The 12,627-nt window shown below is 43.1% G+C and overlaps 1 protein-coding gene across 1 annotated transcript in view; it reads right to left on the bottom strand.

The window, feature by feature from the left end:
- Window positions 1-12,627, bottom strand: part of ADGRV1 (adhesion G protein-coupled receptor V1) — a 391,637-nt gene that overhangs the window by 208,106 nt on the left and 170,904 nt on the right. Inside the window, exons 63-71 of the mRNA XM_084833645.1 lie at window positions 10,797-10,982; window positions 8,652-8,884; window positions 8,178-8,326; window positions 6,177-6,378; window positions 5,441-5,660; window positions 3,614-3,853; window positions 2,497-2,646; window positions 1,609-2,082; window positions 648-791 (exon numbers count right to left, since the gene is read on the bottom strand). Coding sequence (XP_084689771.1) covers window positions 648-791; window positions 1,609-2,082; window positions 2,497-2,646; window positions 3,614-3,853; window positions 5,441-5,660; window positions 6,177-6,378; window positions 8,178-8,326; window positions 8,652-8,884; window positions 10,797-10,982 — 1,998 coding nt within the window. The remainder of the gene's footprint in view (window positions 1-647; window positions 792-1,608; window positions 2,083-2,496; window positions 2,647-3,613; window positions 3,854-5,440; window positions 5,661-6,176; window positions 6,379-8,177; window positions 8,327-8,651; window positions 8,885-10,796; window positions 10,983-12,627) is intronic.

Raw genomic sequence — 12,627 nt, 5'->3', positions numbered from 1 at the left:
ATAGTTCTTCTGTGTATTCTTTCCACCTCTTCTTAATCTTATCTACTTCTGTTAGGTCCCTGCCTTCTTTGTCCTTTATCATGCCCGTCTTTGCGCAAAATGTTCCCTTGATATCTCTGATTTTCTTGAAGAGATCTCTAGTCTTTCCCATTCTATTGTTTTCTTCGATTTCTTTGCATTGTTCATTTAAGAAGGCCTTCTTGTCTCTCCTTGCTATTCTCTGGAACTCTGCATTCAGTTGGGTATATCTTCCCCTTTCTCCCTTGCTTTTCGCTTCCCTTCTTTCCTCAGCTACTTGTAAAGCCCCATCAGACAGCCACTTTGCTTTCTTGCATTTCTTTTTCTTTGGGATGGATTGAGTTGCTGCCTCCTGAACAATGTTACGGACCTCTGTCCATAGTTCCTCAGGCACTCTGTCTATCAGGTCTAGTCCCTTAAATCTATTCCTAAATGCATAGCAAGCAAATAAAAATGAATTTTAACCAAAAATGCCCAGTTTTTATTCCAATATAGTTATAAATAAGTTATTCAAATGCGTCAACACATGGCAGTCAGTTAATTCTAATAAAATGGCCAATGTATCCATATTAACAGCTTTGATCTGCCCTCTGGTGGTGAAGATGTTGCACTGCTGAACATCTAGTTACCTGAGAATTGGCAGCTTCCTTGGGAATTGGAAGAGAGACTGACACTGCTGTCTCTAATATTTTAGGCACAATATTGGCACTGACATTAAACAGGGTTACGTTGTTCAGTTCCAGAGTGAAATTCAAGCCCAAGAAAAGGAATACCTGGAAGGAGATAATCATTTATATGACAGTCATTGAGTAGCAAATAATAACTATGGATAAAAACAACATACAGCCTTACAACACTTTTCCCAAAAAAGTAACAGAGTGCAATATTAAGATTATGAATAATGGCAGATGGTGGCACATTAAAGCCAGCAATCTTGAACAACATCCTCAGTATTTCTTATGTATTGAGGGTGCAATCCTGCAGGACGGACACCTGCTAGATGGAGGGCTCCATAAGTGTCTGTAACTAACATATCAATACAGCTGATTATTTTTTAATATACCAGGGAGCTGTTGCTGTTGTTGTTGCTGAGAGTGTTCAAAGATGCAAACCCTCTCCTGATGTGGTACAGTTCGAGAAAAGCTTTATTACTTGATCCTGCTGAATGTACAGTATAATCTCCCCAAGGCAGATCATCCAAGGAAAGAGAATGTGCCTTTGCAAGATTCTGTGGCATGACAGAATCTACCAGGGGAAATATGCAACCACTAAGGAAGGGCTTTATATTGCAAGTTTTCTTCAGGTACATATTTGTCCACCAATGCTAGAATAAAAGCTGCTTCTCAGGGACTGCAATCCAAAGGACTTTGTTGGAAGATGTTTTCCTAAGAGAAGGAAAACTCTGGCATACAGAGAGGTATTCACTCACTACTGCATATATTAAATGTCCCTTCTACATCTTTAGGGCATTGGACTGAAGCCTAAAAGAGATATGCTTGCAAAATAGTCCTACATTGCTTACTCAGCTCGATGCCAAACAAGATAAGAAAGAGCCACAAGGGCCTTGCAAGGTGAAGGGAAATTACAGACCTGGGCATGTATTGGCACTGTCTTCACTCCATAACTGGAACCTGCTTTAATTTGCAGTTGTCCCATTGCATTGGCTGGTGTGACCAGCTTTTCTTCATTGGAAGATAAAATCTGATACTCCACAATCACGTCTGCAAAAGTCCCCGCATGCCGAGTTACATTAATCTGGATGTGCCGACTCAGATCTTTCTCCACCAGCACTGACTGCTTATCAGAATACAAGGCAAATACTCCATGGGGATCATCATTTGCAAAAACAGTTAACCTAGAAGTGCTTTTCTCTTGATCCACATCAGCTCCTCCTTCCACTGAAGTAAGCTGTACCACATAATGCTCATCTAGTTCAGGAACATCATCAGGCAATAAGGACAGAACAATCTCAGATGTCCTTTGCTTATCAGGAATTTCAACAGAGCCACTGGTGGCAAGGAAATCATCTGTGGTATCAGAATCACTACTTAGTACCCAGTGAACCTGGAATAAGTAAAACATATTTGATCACACTACAATCAAAACCTGTTGAGATCTTCATACCTTTTAGATACTGCACAGAATTCATATTAACAAATATCCCCGTCCAAATAAATAAGCACATTCCTTTAAGAGACATTCAGCTCTCCCATGTGCCTCCCACATCATAAATGGCAGTCCTAAATTGAATTGTTGTTCATGCATGCCACTGTCTTCCAAATCATTCTACTGGAGAAATACAGTTTTAAAAACGTAAACATTCAGGAACTTTAGTTAAGAACTTTGGGAATCCAGCATACAAAAAATGATGTCTCCATAAGATCTAATTCCACCCTCATAATCAGAATGAGGTCTAAGGAGCTGTCAAAGATTTCAGATTACACTGTTGTAAGCAATTAAGTACCAAAGTAAAACTACCGTGATGTTCCCCATGGTGCCTTGAATTCGCTTTATGAAAAGCATGATACTCAGTGGCCCTCTGGATGCTGATGGCTCCTTGTAGGACTTTAGGGATAAGGATTCAGGAGCAAACTGCACAATCCCATTGGGATCACCAAACTTTAGAATCTAAAAATGATAAAACAGCCAAAGGTCATAATTGGTTTTCCATTTTTGTGGGACAGAGAAAATTCAAATAGTTTTAAGCAACAACTATATTAATTTAATGTACGCTCCCCCCCACACACTTTTTTTTAATGGCATATGGTCAGGTTTCAAAGAACAATAAAACTAGTTTTGCATGCCCGAAGGGTTTTGGACTCAATTTTCTCGGAACAGTAGCCCCTCATGTCACATGGAAAACTGTTAAGAATTTTTCCAAATGCATTTTATGAGATGACGTGGGGGGGGCTTCTGTTTAATTTTTTTTTTTTAATAAACCACTTGGATGCATCTAAAATAGAAAAAAAAAACCCAATGAACTGTTAATAACCCAACAGAACTGTTATGTATTGCTGTTTCAGTACAATATCATAAAAGAATATACTGAATATAGTCTGTTATATATTGATAATAGAATTTTATGTAAACACAAACAGGAACAATGATTCCACATAGTGCTGGTCAATTGTCAATGTGACAATGACGTGGAAAAGATTACATCTCTAATATTGGGGAAATTATTTATTTGCACTAGTTTATGAAGACAGAAAAAGGAGCAGAAGAAACATTTGCTCAGGGGTGGGCAACTTTTGGCCCTCCAGATATTTTGGCCTACAACTCCCATGAGCCCTAGGTGGTATAGCAGTGGTGAGGGGAGTTGTAGGCCAAAACATCCGGAGGGCCTCAAGTTGCCACTCCTGATTAGGTGAAGCATACAACGATCAGAGGAACTGGAAGTAGAAGTTGAATGTCAGGTTCTCAACAGTTTGCTAGGATGAGTTACCTGCACATTTTCATTCAACTATATCGCCACAAAGCTTTCAGCACAAAGCTTTGCTTGCTTATTGTTTGGCAGGAATGGGGGGAAAAACAACCCATTCTGTTCTAGTAAATGATACAGGATCAGTCAGAAATTAGAATAGATATAATTTACTGTTAGAGTAATGTTGGCAGCCTTGGGATCTAGTTCTGTTTCACCCTTCATGATGCTCAGCCTAATAATGAAGGTTTCCTGAACTTCAACTTCTTCATGAGGATAAATTTCCAAGCTGATGCTTCTCAGACCTCCTTCTGCTTCTTCAAAATAAAATGATCCATTCACCGGGTAACCAATATCACTATTTAGAGCAGGTAAAATTACTTCTGAATTAGGTCCTAAAATGTCCCAATTAATCTGTGGAAGACATACATTTCAAATATAACATTTATTAGTATCATTAAAAAGTTGCAATATAAATGAAAAATTACAGTATCAGGTACAAGTTACCAAAGGTATTAATGTGAGGATGGCTACAGAATTACATAGGTTTCCATGTGGATATCACCAGGAGCTGAAAAGGTATGAATGCTTGGCTAACCTTAGCACACAACAACCAAGTTCATTAATTCATTCCCCAACTTTTCATCAATGTTGCCCCTTCAGGGGGTTGTAAATGACCACTCCATTATTCAAAAATAAATGCAAACAGAATATACACATACATACATACATACATATCAAACAATACACAGCAAAATTCGAAAAGAAAAGCAGCAAACCAGAAACAACCTCAATAAGACAAGGGAAAGGCAGACAGACACTGCCTAGATCAAATGCATGTTGAGTAATAGTATCTTGACCTGTCATTTGAAGGAAGGCAGGGAGGGAGCGAACCGGATGATCAAAGGTAAATGCCACAGTGAAAAAATTGCACAAAGTGGACGCTACTAGCAAGAAGGCACTGCCCCATATACCCATGCACCATGACCCAAATGGCGGAGGGATATTGAATAAGGGCCCTTATAAACATCTAAGCATGTGAGTGAGTGCTCAGCATGTTACAATCTGCATTCTGAGGTCCATAAGCATCCAATTTGACATTATAAGCCTCAATCCATGACACTATGCCTTAGGCTTTCAGATGATACCTTGTGACAGTGGGACAAGTGGGACAAGGAACTTCACCACAACTGGTCTATGAGGATAATCAAACTCTCATTGCTCCTGGCAAAAAGGATGCAATAAAGTATTCGTTTATTGTTATCTTTCTTTTCAAAGCCCATATTACCAAACACAACCTAGCAAACCTCTGTCAGACTATTATTAACATCTTTCTGCTCGCTTTTACACATGAGGAAATACAAATATGGGGAAGGATCCAATGGTGTCTGGTTGCTAGCGCTGTTTACGTTGCTCTAGAGAAAACCAACACTTGCACAATGTCAATAGCACTTGCTAGCACAACAGGTTTCCCAGGAAACCCATTACACTAGGAAGTGCTATTGACATTGCACTAGCGTTGGTTTCCGCTAGGACAACGTAAATAACACTAGCAGTTGGACACCATTGGATCCTTCCCATAAGAAGCTACTTTCCCTGGGAAATACTCATATGAAAAGGTGGAAAAAATCGAAGAGACAGATTTAGTTCCAGCCCACTCAGACCTACTGGTGATGCAACTCAGAATCTCCTATAGCACACAGATATTGTATGACTCTTTCTGGCATAATGGCACTTACAAAGGCAACTGAGGGCTATCAATACCACTCCCACACTGCTTCTGAACTGGAAGGATTCTCCCCAAGCCTTATTACATTTAATAGCATGTATGGACCAGAAACTGTATATATTCTGGTTTACACCCTTGTAGAACACAATCTTATAGGCGCCTTAGGTGAAGGCATGTAAATTTCATCTCATTACATTCATAAGCATGTGCATTCCTACCAAAAGAATCCACCACTACACAACGAAATGGAATTTGAAGGGGGGGAGGCATACCTGAGAATCTCCTATCAATCCTCCAGTTCTTTCCAGCACCAAGGACAGCGTCAATGACACATTAGGGTTGGGGAGAATTATTCGGCTTTGGTTGAGAAATCGGACAATCCCATGTGGAGAATCACTCTTAGCAATAATTATTTGAGTCACTAGGTGGAGCCCAAGGACTGCTCCACCACTGGCACCTACTAGCTGAATTTCAAACTGCTCGGCGGATTCTCTGTTCCAAGGACAATAGAAAAGATCACACTTTGCTACCAAACACTACCTCTCCACACAAGTATCAGTGAAATCCAAAGGGTCAGGAGTTTGCCAGAACACTTGTATGTATTTCAAGACTAGCTTTGTAGAGGTGTATGGCCTCAACTTAAGAGCATTCGGTGTTTTCTGAATTTATATGTGTAATTGCAGTTTATTTAACAGATAAACAGAAGCAGTAATTTTCATTTCTTCCTAGGAGAAATTTACAAGAAAAATCTCTGATAACCAGGGAATAGACTGAGACAATAGCAGCTTCCTGTTTAACACTATCAATAATTTCTATACAGTTGCAAATTTAATTATTTTTCCAACAGAAAATGATAGCTTCATATTTTTATGGTTGCCTTACCAATTTTCTGCTATCATAAACCCAGTTCTGTGTATAATCATATCATGTTCAGTAGTGCCAAGCACAATTGTTCAACAGTTGATGGCAAGTGAAAGAAAAATGCAAAGATGTCTTTAATATCATTACCTTTCCTCATCATCTGTGATTAAGACACTGATAAAACTCTGGTTTTGGCCATGATGAAAAATGACTGAATTATTTATAACACTGTAGTCAACACCATCAGGAAGAGCTGAAATACTTCTAGATATGAAATCTGCAGTCACAAAGCCATAATTCCCACATCTTCGCACTATTGGAATCATTATCATCCCAACATCCTCTTCCACTACCAGAAAAAGAGAGAAAATGACTTTAGAATCAATAACACCGCAATCCTATACATGTTTTCTCAGAAGTAAGTCATATTAAGTTCAGCGGGACTTATTCCCAAATAAGTGGATACAGGCCTGAAGCCTTAGTGTAGCTTCCTAAATTGCATGCTTTTACATAACCACCTGATTAAATATTGATCTCATAAAGTGTGAGATCACACACATGTAAAGCTGATTTTGGATCACCAACTGTTCCGTACAGCACAAAGGACGCAGGTTATGCTGGGAGTAGGTACACACACACACACACACACACACACACAGATGAAAACAGCAGCTAATAGCCAAGTCTGTACTAAACTCAGTGATTGTTCAGGCTTCCTGTTCATTTAGAATCCTGAAGATTCTTCAAGGATCGTGTCACAAATTTCAGTTTTTCAGTGATTCCTAAAATGTAATGGTGTGAAAAGGCACCTGGGCCCAGTTCCAGTGAGCTAATTACATATGAATCTGACTGACCCCAGATTAGATTATTTCGTTCCCTCTCCTATTCTTCCAAACTGGCAATTAGAGCTGTAAAAGTGTTGATCTCGTGATTAAGACAACATGCATTTTGCGGGGAATAGAATGAATGCAGCAGATGCAGACCAAGGCGCTGAATACAGTGATCCAGCACCAGAAAACATGCGCACTGCACCCATGAGTGTATGCGGTTCCTGATCCAGCAGCGGATGTCTGCACAGAAACCTGCCTCTGTACAAGCAGGGCCCTCCCGCTAGACTGTGGCATTGGGAGTTTATGCAACTCAAAACCAAAGATTTGTCAGGTGTATAATTAAACATCACAGTTATTTGTAGAGCAGCTATTTCTGAGCAGCTGCCTTTGTTTTTGCATTGTTGATATACTGCTTTTATCCCCCATTTTTACTATATGGGGAGCGATTTAAGTGCACCTTTTTATTCTACTGTGGCCAAAGATGCCGCTGGAAAAAATCAGTAAGGCAGGGGTGGAGAACCTCAGGCCCGGGGGGCCACACTTGGCCCTCCTAGGGTCCCAATCCATCCCTCTGGGCTTCCCCAGATGGCCACACCCCTTTCCCTGGTCCCACCCCTTTTGCCTTTGGCTCCACCCACCACTGAAATCTGTCCCGCAAGACCTTCTCCGAAACTGAGTTTGGCCCTGGGGCTGAAAGTGTTTCCCCATGCCTGCAGTAAGGGAATAGAAGCCTCAATCAAATATAGAACTTCAAATAGTTACCAATGTTTTATTATTCCATTAATATTCTGCTTGTCTTCCACAGAACTCAAGACAATGAACACAGGGTTCTCAAGTGGTTTCCCCTCCAGGCACTCATAAGAACATAAGAACATCAGAAGAGCCCTTTTGGATCAGGCCTAGGGTCCATCTAGTCCAGCGTTGAGTTCACACAATGGCCAACCAGCTGTTGACCAGGAATCCACAAGCAGGGCGTGAGCACAACAGCATGCTCCCATCCATGTTCCCCAGCAACTGGCGTACATAGGCTCACTGCCTCTGATACTGGAGGTAGCACACCCAGACTAGTAGCCATTGATAGCCTTCTCCTCCAGGAATTTGCCCAACCCCCTTTTAAAGCCATCCAAATTGGTGGCCATCAATAGTTTATGCGCTGTGTGAAGAAGTACTTCCTTCTCACCAGACTGAGACCTGCTTAGGTCAAGTGAGGATGGGCCATTATATGCCTTCGCACCATGCCCTGGGACCAACACTAACAATGATAAAATCACTCAAATTATCCCTCTACAATGCAGTAGGATGCTAAATCTTAACCTACCTTGTAAACTTGTATAGAGGGGATCAAATTCGATTATGCCCTCTGCATTGTCACTTTTTGATATAATGATTCTCATGACCGAAGCATTTCCTATCTCAGGGGGTTGGTCAACCTGCAGTCCATTTTCTTTTATCATAAAATCAAATCCACTTGCAAAAACATGTGAAGGGAAATAGAAACAAATTAGGCAATAAGCCCAGATTCCTGCATGTTCCTATTTTTGTCCCATTACAAATTGGTTTGATTCAAACATAATGCCAAACCATGGTTTGGTGCTATGAGAATGAGCCTGGGTTTGCAGTCCTGTTCCAACCTTGGTTTTAGGCCCAATCTTGACTCTCTGTCTTGAAATCTACTGTTGAATTCAGGTCATAAAATCAAGACAGACAACCAGGTTCACTAAATTACATTCCATATATAGCACATTTTGCTGCCATGGCTAATCTTCTCTAATACCATGAAATGTATTGTTACCTTCCCAGCAGCTCCACTTTTGTAATTTCTATTGAAAATTCCTCTGGACCTTCAGGAAGGTCATCATCATGGATTTCAGCATAAATAGTTTTCATAGTCTCATGGGGTTCGAAAGAAAGCTTTCCCAACATGACCGCAAAATCCATGCCTTCCACTGCAGTTCCATTCGACGTCTGATACCAGAGGAGAACTTGTCCATAATATCCATGTGAACGGACAACTGTGATGTTAGCCTATTGGAGACAAACGTTTCTTAAGGCTTCAGCGGCACTATTTCCCCAAGCATTTTACATTTAACAAATAGTGGAAATGTTCTGAATAGAAAAATGCCACTTTGAGATGAGCTTTGATTGCCTTAGGCCACAGAGGGAATGCACAAATCAACACACACATGGCATGTGTGCTGATGCCATCATATGCATAGTACTGGCCTTATGTTTTTGGGTACTCTGGGGATTCGTACGAGCTTCCCCACAAGGTCCAATATTCAGGTTTGGCATGCTACATTTATTCTGAAATCAGTCACTTCGGGTTAGATGGTGACTCTCCAAATGGGCGTGTAACTGGACAGGTGGATGCACTGGCTCACTCATGTGCATGAGGAACCCCTACATCAGGGCTGGGAAACCACTCTGGATCACAGGCTGGATGCAGCCTGCGTGGCTGCCCCATCCAGCCCACAGTCTTCCTTCAGCCCCTCGGGCAGCAGTCAGGCTTTTAAAAAACCCTTCACTGGTGTCAAGGGAGGCTTTTTAGAAGCTTAATTGCCATGCAGGGGGCGTGTGTGTGTGTCTCTCTCTCCTGGGAAGGGGAGGGATAGTGCTCCCCTTCCTATGCACTGCACTCTGCTTTCCAAAAAAAAACCCTATGCTGCAATTAGGTATATAAAAAGCATCTGACCTCACATGTGACACCCCCAATTGCCCCCCCCTTGTGCTGACATTTTTTGTTGTTTATTCGGTCAGTCGCTTCCGACTCTTCGTGACTTCATGGACCAGCCCACGCCAGAGCTTCCTGTCGGCCGTCGCCACCCCCAGCTCCCCCAAGGTCGAGTCCGTCACCTCCAGAATATCATCCACCCATCTTGCCCTTGGTTGGCCCCTCTTCCTTTTGCCTTCCACTTTCCCTAGCATCAGCATCTTCTCCAGGGTGTCCTGTCTTCTCATTATGTGGCCAAAGTACTTCAGTTTTGCCCTTAATATCATTCCCTCAAGCGAGCAGTCTGGCTTTATTTCCTGGAGGATGGACTGGTTTGATCTTCTTGCAGTCCAAGGCACTCTCAGAATTCTCCTCCAGCACCACAGTTCAAAAGCATCTATCTTCCTTCGCTCAGCCTTCCTTATGGTCCAGCTCTCACAGCTATAGGTTACTACGGGGAATACCATTGCTTTAACTATGCGGACCTTTGTTGTCAGTGTGATGTCTCCACTCTTAACTATTTTATCAAGATTTGTCATTGCTGTCCTCCCAAGAAGTAAACATCTTCTGATTTCATTAGGTTTGGGAAAAGTCATCCATTGACTTCCATGGAAGGCTTTTTCCAAGACTAATAACAGTGTGTGTCCAGTCTGAGCCTTATACTCAGTCAGACACTTGTTCCATCTAGACCAGTATTGTCGACAGTGATTGGCAGAGGCCCCCCAGGGTTTCAGGCAGGAGTTTTTCATCCTGCCTGGAGATGCTGGGGATTGAACCTGGGACCTTCTGCATGCAAAGCAGGGGCTCTGCCACTGAGCTATGGCCCTTCCCTTCTTTGTGCACCTGTGCATGAGGTGGCTCCAACCATTGCTGGTGCTGGCCCTAAGGGAATGTGGCTCCCAGTTCCCCACCCCCTGCCTTACATGGTAAAGACAGACAACCAATTTTGGAGGTCCCATTCCTAACTGATTCAGGAACAGCCTTTCTTAAATACAAAATGTGGGAACATTGGCTTACATAATTTGCTGGTATACACCTGCAGCTTAACTAAATAACAAAGAGTTGATTAATAAATTAAAATAGAATTAAAACTCAAAAAGTAGAATGAACTCTCTGGAAATGTTTTTGTAGCAGATGGCTTGCCATTAAACTTAGACTCAAATGCAGAACCTAGATTTCAAATAATGAAAAGCCACTCCAATAATTCAGTATTTATACTCCACATACCCATTTTCCTTCTTCTGTTGTCTGCATTAGTTCCTGAGAAAATGCAAACTGCCCATAGGGCAAGTCACTAGCAGCCATGGTAATATTTGCTGTGCTAGCAGACTCATTTATGGTTCCTCCATCACTGATGCCAGTTAGATGGAACTGATAGAGATGCTTTTCCTCAGGGAGGTTATCATCTAAAGCCTAAGGAAAAGTAAACAGACAGAGCGGAAAGGCTTTAAAAGTAGTCACCATAACGAGAGGGTGGGCATTTCTGCTATTAAATGTGAACCAAAATACACGACCTCACCATCAGGAGCACCAAGGACACAATCTTGTACTTGAGATATGACAGATGTGGCAGAAACAACACAATGCCAGATAGGCTGCTATCATGAAAGATACACTGGCAGAACACTCCACTGATGGAGCTGCCGTGACAGCAAAGGTGTGCTGGCGAAACAGCTAAAACAGGGCAGAGTCATGGACAGAACAGAGGAGCGCACGTATTCTGTGCCCTGATGTCAGGGTGGATACTGAGCCCATAGAGCCCCAAAGTAGTTCTGATTCTGAGAAGAACCAACCACTCGTGGGAGAGGAGCTCGCTCATCTCTCACAGCACAGCGGCAGGGACAGATTCCTCCTGCCTGCATTCCTGAGAGAGAGAGTGACCCTAGCAGTGAGAGAGTGGGGGATGGGATCTTGCTGGACGCTTGGCGGAGACGGAGGGAGCGGCCCCTGATGGAGGGTGCCGAGAGGCGGCGCTCTGACCGCTTGGCACTAAAACAACGGTCGCATCCCGAGGATCCCTGGGTAAGAGGGAGGACCTCTCCATAGCCCATAAGTTCAGAGTTTTCCCACTCTTCCCCTTCAAACAGGGACCAACTGCCTTACCTGGAGCTTAGGCTACTCAGCTAACTACCCCAGTGCATTTCCTTGCTTAGTCGCTGGTGATTAGCTTCTGAAAGAGTCATTAAGTTGTAAAGGAATAAAGCCTCGGAAAGAATCCCTTTCGTCTGTGTCATGAGTTGGCTATTGGAGGCAGCTAGGGCGCTCCTGACACCTATTGACCCCCGGTTATGACAACGCCCCTGTTGACAGTGCAAATTTACACCAGTCCCAGATCTGGCACAAGGCATTTCCTTTCAGGATCTACTCCATCCCAGATGCTGTGCAATAAAGGTTTTGCCTTCATTGCATGTCTTGATTCTATGTTGTTAGGGTGTGGTAGATAGGGATTCGTTTACCATGCCTTAATAGAATCCAGCTTCAACTGGCCCATAGATGGGACCCTGAGCACCAAGGACACCGTGCTGGATGCTAGCAGGGCTCAGGGCCAGTGGCCCCTCCAGTGTGAGCTTACTCAGGTTCCTGTGTGGGCTGTGAGGGGGCAGGCCATGCAGGATGCACAGCTGGGATGGGTGCTGCTGCCAGGATATCTGAGGTAGTGAATTGGCATTGGGGAGAGAAAGGGATGACAAGGGAGGGATGATGAGGGGGAGAGGCAATGAGAACTGGTGGGATGCTACCCAGCAGGGCTGGCCTATCAGGCAAAATAGCAGTGGGAAGGGGGCATTGGTCATGTACACTGCCAGGGGGAGGGGTGGCTTAAAAGGGCTGATTCGCCTATGTAGGAGCCAGATTGTTGGCCCATGCAGCTCTCTTCCTGGTTGGCTCAGCTCTGCCGGGGGTGGGGGAGAGGCTCCCCTCCATTCCTAGTGTGGGGCTGTACCCTGGATTTGAACACTGATCTGTCCTGCATATGAGACCTGAGTTGTTCTCCTCCATCCCTTGTGCTCTTGGCATATATGACTGTGACTGGAGGCAGGGGGAAGACAAATACACCATG

Source organism: Heloderma suspectum, chromosome 2 (assembly GCF_057233095.1).
Source record: "Heloderma suspectum isolate Gila_16-S chromosome 2, 16-S_ref, whole genome shotgun sequence".
Taxonomy (NCBI): Eukaryota; Metazoa; Chordata; class Lepidosauria; order Squamata; family Helodermatidae; genus Heloderma; species Heloderma suspectum.
This window is presented reverse-complemented; position numbering and strand designations above follow the sequence as displayed.